At 41.7% G+C, this 11178-nt stretch overlaps 2 protein-coding genes across 2 annotated transcripts; one reads left to right on the plus strand and one right to left on the minus strand.

The window, feature by feature from the left end:
* Positions 1-2835: 2835 nt before the first annotated feature.
* On the minus strand, positions 2836-4538 carry LOC309800756 (phosphorylated adapter RNA export protein-like; the record flags this gene model as incomplete). Its single annotated transcript, XM_082615087.1, is given in 3 exon segments — positions 2836-3530; positions 3533-3920; positions 3924-4538. Coding segments are annotated over 3 exon segments (1179 nt in total). The 3' UTR covers positions 2836-3354.
* Positions 4539-6103: 1565 nt separating this feature from the next.
* On the plus strand, positions 6104-10976 carry LOC309799212 (Fc receptor-like protein 2; the record flags this gene model as incomplete). Its single annotated transcript, XM_082612200.1, is given in 6 exon segments — positions 6104-6137; positions 6725-6883; positions 7443-7544; positions 7547-7725; positions 10650-10850; positions 10854-10976. Coding segments are annotated over 6 exon segments (798 nt in total).
* Between the last annotated feature and the right edge of the window lie 202 nt (positions 10977-11178).

Consider the following 11178-nt stretch of genomic DNA (forward strand, 5'->3'; position numbering starts at 1 on the left):
CTCTCAGGGTGCAGTCAGGTGAGTTACTTGCTTTTTCATTCTTTTTGGTCTCTGGGAATCATACTTATTCTTCCATGCAAGGAAGGTACTGCCTCTCTCAGCCTCCCAGGGATCAGGGCCTGGACTGGGGTAAAGAGAGCAGGAGGCCAGTGTCTCACCCTAGTGCCAGCTGGGGCAGGAATACTCCAGTGTCACATTCATCTTTGTTACCTGCCTGTTGATGGGCGAAAGACCCTACCCTGACCCTCCAAGGCAATGAATTATTTTCCCTTTACTAAGCTCTGGGACAGGAAAGAAGTTAACTGTGAAGGAAAAGCAAACAATGCAATGTACTGTTGGGAAAACGTTCTCCTGGTTCTGGCCACAGGAGCTCAATGGCCTCCACCAGAAGCACTGGAGGCAGTGATGGGAAATATTTATAACAGAGAGAAAACCAGTGGGCAAGGGAGATGCTCTGCATCAAACAAGAACTTCCCTCAATCTTTTATTTGGATTACAAACTATCTGTGCCTAACTTGTTTTCCTTTTTTTCTTTTTTTTTAAATTAGAATTCTAATGTAATGAAATAAAGAGGAAAGCTTTGTTTTATATTAGACTGGAAAGTTACATTTTCTTCCTGAATCATTCCTTTGAGAAAGTATTCATTATATTATAGGGAGGGGAAGTGATACTTATAAATTTAGTACTTTTATGTCTGATGATATAAATTACACTATATCTGACATAATTTTAAGCAAGAGTGTTCTTAACACATTAGAGGGTCTCTGAATCATCCCCATAGGATCCAGTGAACTCCCTGAAATCATGGTAAAATGTGTGCATATGTACAATTGTACCTTCCTCTAAGGAAAGGGTCTGTAAGTAATATGTCAACTTTAAAGGCCACTTATGGTCCAATCCTTGTTCCAGGCTCAGTGTAACCTGGAGTCATCATTTCTTATTCTCTCTTGCCCTGTCATTATTATCAAGTTGGTCACATAAATCTTATTTCTCAAATATTTCTTTAATCAAATAGATTTCATCTCTATAATCTTTACTGGAAAACTTACCCAGTCTCAATGTGGAGGAAGAAACCTTTTGGTCTCCAGGAGGGCTTAAGTCTTCTTTTTCTTTATCAATATTTATGCCCCCCTCGCCCTCCACCCCAACCTCCTAGTCTAATGGTGGAACTTTCAAAGTGGCTAAAAGGTATAGAGTAGCTGTCTCTGAACTTACTTGATCACTTTGCTCTATCAAGAAAAAAATTTTCAGCATGTACTTTAAATATATTACATACATATAGATCCCTATATTGATGGTGAATGTTGTAAAACATACACAAAAACAGAACATTTTGGGGCTTCCCTGGTGGTGCAGTTGTTAAGAATCTGCCTGCCAATTCAGGGGACACGGGTTCGAGCCCTGGGCCAGGAAGATCCCGCATGCCACAGAGCAACTAAGCCCGTGTGCCACAACTACTGAGCCTGTGCTCTAGAGCCCCCAAGCCACAACTACTGAGCTCACGTGCCACAACTACTGTAGCTCACGTGCCTAGAGCCCGAGCTCCACAACAAGAGAAGCCACCGCAATGAGAAGCCCACACACCACAACGAAGAGTAGCCCCCGCTCGCCGCAACTAGAGAAAGCCTGCGTGCAGCAACGAAGACCCAATGCAGCCCAAAAAAGTAAATTAAAAACATTTTAAGAAAAAACAGAAAATGTTTTGATGAGGAAAGATGAGACAATGTTTCATATAATATGAAAGTTCTAAATGCTTTCTCTCCAGCTCCTTATGGATCCCACTTTGCATGTTTTTAAAGTTGAAGTATAGTTGATTTGCTATTTTCTGTTAGATTCTGGTTTTCGGCAGATTCAGTTATACATATATAACTGAATATATGTAACATATATATTCTTTTTCATATTCTTTTTCATTATAGGTTATTACAATATATTGAATATAGTTCGCTATGCTATACAGTAGGACCTTGTTGTTTATCTATTTTATATATAATAGTTTGTATCTGCTAATCCCGAGCTCCTAATTTATCCTTCTCCCCCTTTCCCCTTTGGTAATCATAAATATGTTTTCTACGTCTGTGGGTCTGTTTCTATTTTGTAAATAAGTCCACTTGTATCATAGTTTAGATTCTTCATATAAGTGATATCATATGATATTTGTCTCTCTCTGACTTACTTCACTTAGTATGATAATCTCTGGGTCCATCCGTATTGCTGCAAATGACATTATTTCACTCTTTTATGGCCGAGTAGTAGTATTCCATTGTATATATTCTATTGTATATATGACATCTTCTTTATCCATTCATCTGTCAATGGACATTTAGGTTGCTTCCATGTCTTTTTTTTTTATTTTTGACTGCCAGAACTCCAATTTTATTTTTGTATTCTTTATGAATAAAAAGTAACCAATTACCATTTCTTTTCTTTCCCTGCTTAGATACTTAGCTCCAACTTCAATGACCATGTATTTCAGAAACTACTGAAAGACTTCAAGTACATTGCTGCAAAGAATAGTTAATAATTGCTCCCTACATATTTTTGCTTGATCTATTTTGTAAACTGTAGTCAACTCCTGGAACATCTTAAGTAAACTAACTTTATTTCCTTAAATAAAAATGAATAATTTTAAACATCATGCAGATGAAACATTTTTAATACCTAACTTCCTTAACGTAAGGTAAAACAGCCTTAGGCCATCACTGGGAATTTTTTAAATGTCATGGTAATTATGCATGTATGGATCATATTCAGTATTTAATATATGACCACGGTAACTAATAAGAGGTCAAAAACAAAGTTAAGTTAAGAACAGGTACTTCTTTGAAAAGCTTCTGATGCTTATTTACTTCTGGACAAACAAGTGGCAAGAGCCACTGGTATAAACCTCTGTTTAGTCTCTATTATGAAAACTGCTTAAGAGTTCTTAGAACACAGAAAACCTAGATGTGAACGCATTTGTAATAGCTTAACAATTTATGTCTTAGGATCTTTTAATGGAATGTTTGAAACCAATCATGATTCACTGCAAAGATAAATCAGAAAAAGAAAACAAACTTTTGAATGGCATGTGATAATGACCTGGACAAAACTGATTATCAACTAGTAATGATTAGCACATGCAATAGATGGAGAAATTAAATCCTCTGCTATATACTTTTAAGTAGTTTGTCAGACATGAGAAAGTTTTAAATGTTCTTATTGCATTCATCTCCCACATATTCAATTTTATTTAAAACAAGACAACAGTTCTCTCCAGATTTTTGGGTTTATCAGTGCAAAGTAAAATAAAGCAATCTCAGTAGAAATGGTTTATTACAATGTTATCTTAGAAAGGCTTATTTCTCAAAATTCCTAAAAGATGTCCAAATCATGAGAATGATCAACCTCAATGGCTTCCTCTGCATCCAACTTTGTTTCTCCGTGTCCTTCCTGTGATTCATCAAGAGAGGCCAGAGCCTCATTTGTGTCACTTGCAAAAGTCTCTCGTGATGTATCATCATCTTCTAGAAAACTTAGGCTTTTAATAGCTGTTTCGTCTTTTTTCCCAACACTTGTGTTCTTCTCTTCCTAGCAGCTTTTTTATTTTCATATTCCTTTTGATTTTCAATGTAGAAAATGTCCTTAATTTGTTCCTCACTGATACTAGGAGTGTTCTTCAGGAGATTCAGGAAAACTCCACCTGGTGTTCTTCTTCGACTACCATTCATTATAAAAAGGCCACCATTTTGTTCAACTTCAGCAGTTTCCATCAGAAGTTCAATTGCCTTTTTGTTCCCAATTATCCTCACTACTCGAGCTATCAAATCTTTCTTTGGTTCCTGAAACCTGAAAGAAATTTCATCAGCCACTTTCTCTTGAGAATCGTCCTCTGTGATCTCATATCGGCCTTTATAGTTCATTTCTAGTCTGTCTCCTAGTCAGTCTTTGGCAGGTCGTTTCCTTTTGAGATGACCTTGCCCATTTTCCTCCTCCTTTGATCCCGTTTTTTTGCCCCCATGCATATATTCATCTAGCTCTTTGTCTAATTCTTTTGTATGCTCTTGGGATTCCTTCTTAAGTTTCTTAGCAAGCAAATAATTGTACGTCTCGGATTGTCTGCTTCTGTCAATAGTGCCCTCCATTCCCAAGATACCAAGTTCAGTGGCCACTGCATCTTGATTCTGTTCCTGCAGCACAGCACTCCATATGTTGTTAACCTTCTTCCCTCCAGCGATAGGTGGTTTCTGGCTGCTCTGGCCAAACTGAAAAGGCTCTGGTTTGGGAGGAGTGTTAAAACATTTTTGTCGTTTGCACTTCCAGAGAGAGCTATCATCATTTGAATCCGAAAAACTCTCCTCACTTGAATCCACACTTTTAACAGTCCAATAATGTGATACCGGAGCACACACTGTTGCTGTACTCTGGAAGGGCCTCACTGCACAGTCCCCACCTAGTGCTTTTGGCACCTGCAGTGGCCTGTCACTGGGTGCCACCGTCATGTCAGAATCTGAGTCAGAAAGCTGCCCATCTTCCATGTCGCCTGCCTCCTGCGCCATCTTCCCGCGGCTCCTGCTTCCATGTCTTGGCTCTTGTAAATAGTGCTGCTATGAACTTTGGGGTGCATGTATCTTTTTGAATTAGAGTTTCACAGATCCCACTTTGAAGACTGGATCTTGACACAATGAGAGAAGACCCTGAGAGCTGGCACTCCTTCCCTCCACCATAAATTTGTGGCTGGAGGGGTGAGCTGGGCAGACTGCCTAAGCAAACCCTCTCAAGTCCAGTCTCTTTCTCCATTCCATTCCTTCATGTCTGACACCACCTCTGTTTTACACTGAAGGGGAACGATCCAAAGTTCAGGCCTGGGATTAAGATTTTTATCAGAACAACAAACATTTTCTCTGCAATTCATCCTAATGTGCTACAATTCCAAATTGATTTTTAATAATTTCTAGCTCCATTGCCAACTGAAAAATTTCCCCCAAAAAAGCCCAAGCTGTAGGGCTGGCTCACAGAGCAGTGTGGTGGCTGGCTGCTCCTTCTTCAAGGATGGCCACACCCTGAGGTCAGACTGGAGCTCACCAGAGTTTTGGATCTCATCAATATGGAAGGAAGACTCAGGATATTACTGGTGTGAAGCGATGACAGCATCTCACAGTATCTCAAAACAGAGTCATTGATCTTATATACAAGTGCAGATTGAGCTTCAGTGCTGGACTGCCGGGCTGGGTGGCACAGAGAAGAACAGTAGCTCCCATTCAGACCTGTGTTTGTCTTTTCAACTGTGCTTCCCCCCATCCCCGTGGGTGTGGGGGCTACAATGACCCATCTGGGTTCTGCTTTATTAACTGCTACCATGGCACCATTTCCCAATAGCTTTGCTCTCCCTGTCAGAAAATAATCCCTCTCTGGAGCATTTATGTATGCCTAGCACTGAAGTATGCTCAGTGAACCAAGAGATAAATAAATCATGGTCTCTGTCTGCAGAGAATGACTCCCAACTAGGAGACACATTTAACCCAGGTAGAGCAATGAAGGAACAAAGCGATGATGGTGATAATGATGATGAGATGATGATGATGATGGTGATGATGATAGAAACAACAATAAGGATTCCCAGCATTTATAAAAAGTTTACTAGGGCTTCCCTGGTGACGCAGTGGTTGAGAGTCCGCCTGTCGATGCAGGGGACACGGGTTCGTGCCCCGGTCCAGGAAGATCCCACATGCTGCAGAGCGGCTGGGCCCGTGAGCCATGGCCGCTGAGCCTGCGTGTCCGGAGCCTGTGCTCCGCAATGGGAGAGGCCACAACAGTGAGAGGCCCACGTACCACACACACAAAAAAAGTTTACTAAATGCTAAGCCTGAACCCAAGCTGTTGTACTCAATTCAGAACCCCTCTGATGCTCAGAAATATTTGCAGAGGGGAAGACTTGTAGAAAGTTTACCAAGTACTAGGAAGGTATTGCTCAGAGCAGTTTTATGTTTAGTCCTCACAGCAACCCTGTGAAGTAGGGTGAAAGTATCTGTAAAATGGATATTACTGTCGTCCCCATTTTACACATGAGGAACTGAAAGCACAGAGCTCCTAAATGGCCTGCCCAAGGGAACCCAGCAAACAAATGGCACAGCTGGAATTTAAACCCAGGCACTCTGGTACCATTGTTTGCCCTTTTAACCACCTTGCCACATTTCCTACCTCAGCCAGGCCCGTGGAGGGTGGTACCAGTAATAGCTACCATTTGCTGGACATCTCCCTTGTAATGGGTTCTTTACACATCTTGTATCTTGTATCATCTTTCTTGTATCTCGTTTCATCTTCATGAGAACTCTATAAAGTTGGTATGATTATCCACACTTTATCTTTGAGAAAACTGAGGATCAGAGAGATTAATTTATCTACCAAGATCATGCAATGAATAAGTGGCAGAGGTAGGTGGGGACTCCCCCTGTCCCCCTCCCACCATACCCACTGCCCCAAGTTTATCTGGAGATCAGAAAGGAGCAAGATCACTGTAGGCTGTGGGCATTAGTGAAGGCTAATGAGTGTGGAGAAAGTGCAAGTTTGAATTTTTGGAGTGTTCAGTAGCAGGGTGATCCTTCCTGAAGGCCCTCAGCATGCACCTCCCCGATAAAAAATACACCTCTGCCTAAACCTTCTACCAGCTCCACCCGCCATAACGCTCAGCAGGTAGTAACAGCCTCCACATCAGGCCCTCACCTTCCCTCTTATGTTTACACAGGAATCCCCGTGTCTGGAGTGTTCCTGGAGACCCAGCCCCAGGGGGACCAGGTGGTCGAAGGGAAGATACTGGTCCTTGTCTGCTCTGTGGCTGAAGGCACAGGGGACACCATGTTCTTCTGGCACAGAGAGGACACGAGGGAGAGTCTGGGGCAGAAAAGTCAGCGTTCCTAGAGAGCAGAGCTGGAGATCCCTGTTATCAGGGAGAGCCACGCAGGGGGCTACTACTGCGCAGCTGACAACGGCTACGGCCTCGTCCAGAGCGAGGCGGTGAATGTCTCCATGAGAAGAAAGTAGCACTCTCCTAATTAGCCAGAGAGTCCCAACTGGGGTCAGTTTCCTTCTGTGGCAGTGAGGATGTTCCAACGATGATACAGAACAGGGCCATGAAGAGGTTAAGAAGCCACCTGAACATGCTAGGATTGTTACTGCAATGGAGTTGGCGGCGGTGGCAGTGGCTACAGTGGCAGAAGAGCTAAAGGAGATGACAAGGGGAGACAGGAGGCAGGCTACGTGGCACAGCCAGAGGCACGCTCTCCAGAACTTATCAAAGCTCAACGGGAACTGTCTCTGCAGTGTTAGATCAGGAGGTGCGACAGTGAGAAAGAATCCCTGGGGCTCGAGGGATACTGTGTGGACACTTGGGTGAGGATGGAGTGGGTTATAAGTCTGTGCCAGCACGAGAGACCCTCTTTGATGGACCATCCTGCCTTTATCAGTTCCAGTGTCACATCCTGTCCTCACTTTCAGTACTTCTGGGGCCCAGGCCTTCACTGGGGATTCAGTGGAGCTTCGCTGTGAGGACAAGAGAGCATCTCCCCCATCCTATACCAGTTTTATCATGAAAATGTCACCCTGGGGAGCACCTCGGTGCCTTTTGGAGGAGGAGCATCCTTCAACCTCTCTCTAACCACAGGGCATTCTGGGAAATATGCCTGCAAAGCCGACAACGGCCTGGGGGCCCAACGTCATGGGAAGGACAAGTCCAACGTCTCCTTCCACTGTACTAGCTGCCATTATGCCAAACCATGGCTTGTGCATCCTTTCCATGGATTTTCCTCTCCCTCAAGGAATCGAAGGTAGCCTAGAGAGCCTGTCAGCTCTTCCAGCCTCTCCTTCTCATTGGTCTAAACAACAGCATCACTGGCCTTCCTGTTTCCCTGTCACTTACCTCATCAGGTAGGTGTGAAATAGGTACTGTACTAGGATCAAGGCAGTACTGGAAGTGGGGTAAGTGTACGCTCAGAGCTCTCAGCGAGCAAGGAGTTACAACCAAACCTTGTAAGGAAAAAGTAGAAACCCTATGAACAAACCAGATTCTAGGATTCAAAACTTTACTAGGATTATATCATTTAATCTCCATTAACAACTCTTATTTTACTAATGAGGAAACGAAATTTAGAATAAGTAACTTGCCCACCGTCATACAGCTAACAGGTGCAAAGATAGAACTTTAGACTAGGGCTACAGAATTGAAAAACTTTGCTCCCTGCCACTATTTTAATATGATGGTTATATAATTTTTTCCCTTTAATTTATTATTGTGGAGAAGTGCATTAATAGATTTCTTAATATGGAACAATTATTGAATTCCTGCTATAAACCCTTCTTAGTTGTTATATCATCATAGGTAGCAGCTACATACAACTTACTAATATTTATTTCAAATGTTTGCATCTTTATTTAAAAGTGAGTTTTATTTTTTGAACTAGTTTTGGTTTCAGGGATAGGTTAGCCTCATAAGAATGTTTTCAGAGGTTTTCCATATTTTCTGTGCCTTGCAGCTTAACACCATATTGGAATTATCTGCTATTTGATAAGTCTTTGGAACTAGCCCAAACAACATTCTGAGCCTGTTAGATCTTTACCTCCATTGTAAAATCCTCTTTTTTATTATTCTCTAAATTTTCTATCCTTTGTTAAAATAATTTGGATGACTTTAGCCAAATTTAATACATAGTATTCTCATCGAATTTTCAGACAGCCTTTATAGATGTGATTATGCTCTCTTCTCATTTCTGGTTTGTGTGACCCCTTTCTTAATCATATTTGCCAGAGGTTTGTCTTTATTCCTCTTTTTAAAGAGCCAGGTTTGTTTTTTTTATTCAAATCTATTTGGTTTTTGGTTTTCTAATTCATTTATTTCTCCTTTATCTTCAGTATATCTTTCTTCCTTTTTAAGTTTATTTTATGTGGTTCTTTAATGTCTTATTCAGTTTTCATCTTTGTTTCCTAATAAATGCATTAAAAACTGCATGGTTTCTTCTCAGTACCATTTTGTCTCATCCTACAAGTTTTGATGTATAATATTTTTATTTGTCTAATTTCCAAAGCATGTGAAATATGTTTCACATGTTTATTTTAAACTTGAGACAACAATTTCTTATGAATACATTTTTATCCTCTATTTTATTAATTTCTTATAGATTTCTTTTTTAAAAACTTTTCATTATAGATTTTTTATTATCCTTGTATTAAATTTTATCAAAGAATATGGTCTGCATAATTTTTACACTGGGAATTTACTGAGAATTTCTTTATGACCTAACACACAGTCAACAATTTTCTAAATATTATAAATGGAATTTGAAAAGAATGTGAATTTTCTGTTTAGGATATACAAAGTTCAGTATTTATTTTTTATTAAATTAAGCTAGCTTCTTGATCTATTCAGTTTCTATAGAGTCTTACATATGTTTGCTCTTTTTAATCTATTAATTTTTGAGAATCATATTCACATTATTACCTATAATTCTTTTAAATTTAGCTTTTTACAGAGGCTTTGCCAAGAACTTGGTAATTGACTGTGTAAGATGTGACATTTTGGTTGTTAATGACAGAAATTCCATACAAAAGGGCTTGGTCCAAAAAAAAAGAAATGAAGTTGGTGAGAGGGGTCAGGTATGGACATGGCTAATGTGCGACTGGCCAAGCATTCTGTCTTTGCCTCCCCTCTTTCCTCTGTATTTCTCCATTAGCTTAACTCTAAGACAGGCAAAGCTGGCCACTGACATCTCCAGGCTTATATCCCTCCTTTCTGCTAGATATCCCAGAGAAAAGAGTCTCTTTACATATTACTCCAGTTTAAAAAACACCAAATAAATAGGCAGAGATTAGGGATTGACCAGTCTGTGTGATGTGTTCACCCCTTTCCCTCTGCAGAGAATATGAGCCTGTGATTGGTGAAGTCAGTAACAGAGTGGAGCAAAAGAAAACTGAGTAATTCAACTGACCTATTCTAAGCCTTTCCCTATTCTAAGCCTCGGTGTCCATTTCTGGGAAATATCTAGCTCTAACATCCTCTTTTTCTAAGATCTTTCTGAGCTCATGAGAATCAAACCATAAGTCTCTATGTGCCCATATTCCTTTGTTTTCAGAAAGCAAAAGCTTTTCCTAGGTGTCTTTGAGTGAGGGCCTTAGGTGGGGTGGGATGCTCTTAGGAGATGGTAATAGCATGGGATAGAGCAAAGCTCTGTGGTTCCCAACTCAGAAAGCCCCCTATCCCCACACCACATATCACCACCACTATCAAACAACCTCTCTTAACACTGGGAACTGCCCTAAGAGGACATTTCTTTCTTTCTTCTTTTTTTTTTAAATTTATTTATTTATTTTTATTTTTGGCTGCGTTGGGTCTTCGTTGCTTTGTGAGGGCTTTCTCTAGTTGCAGTGTGTGGGCTTCTCATTGCAGTGGCTTCTCTTGTTGTGGAGCACGGGCTCTAGGCACGCAGGCTTCAGTAGTTTTGGCACATGGGCTCAGTAGTTGTGGCGCCCGGGCTTAGTTGCTCCATGGTATGTGGGATCTTCCCGGACCAGGGTTCGAACCCATGTCCCCTGCATTGGCAGGTGGATTCTTAACCACTGCGCCAGCAGGGAAGCCCAAGTGGACATTTCTGAGTGCCCTCTGACCCCTTCTGTTTGCAGAACGTCCACCTAAAATCCGCTTGGTGAATGGTGCCCACCACTGCAATGGGCGGGTGGAGGTGGAAAAGGAAGGTTGCTGGGGCACTGTGTGTGATGATGGCTGGGACATGAAGGATGTGGCCGTGGTGTGCCAGGAGCTGGGCTGTGGAGCGGCCAAGCACACACCTGCAGGCATGTTGTATCTGCCAGTGGCAGAAGAGGACTGACCTGTATTTATTCAGGTAGCCCTGTGCAGTGGGACAGAAGAGGCCCTGGCTGAATGTGAACAGGTGGAGACCTTTGACTGTGGGCATGATGAGGATACAGGCACAGTGTGTGAAGGTGGGTGATCTCAGGGCCTGGGGCATGGAAACTGGCTTACCCACCTCCGAGGCCCTTCTCTATGCTGCCTCCAATCCACCTTGATACTCACCATTGCCCCTGCCGCCTTTAGAACCACTCACCCACTCTACACTAGCATGTGGTCAGGACAACACCGTTAGTTCATATTAGGTAGTCCAGAATTATAAAGGACTCTCTTATGCATGCTAT

Source organism: Mesoplodon mirus (genome assembly GCF_964341445.2).
Source record: "Mesoplodon mirus genome assembly, chromosome: 3".
NCBI lineage: Eukaryota > Metazoa > Chordata > Mammalia > Artiodactyla > Ziphiidae > Mesoplodon > Mesoplodon mirus.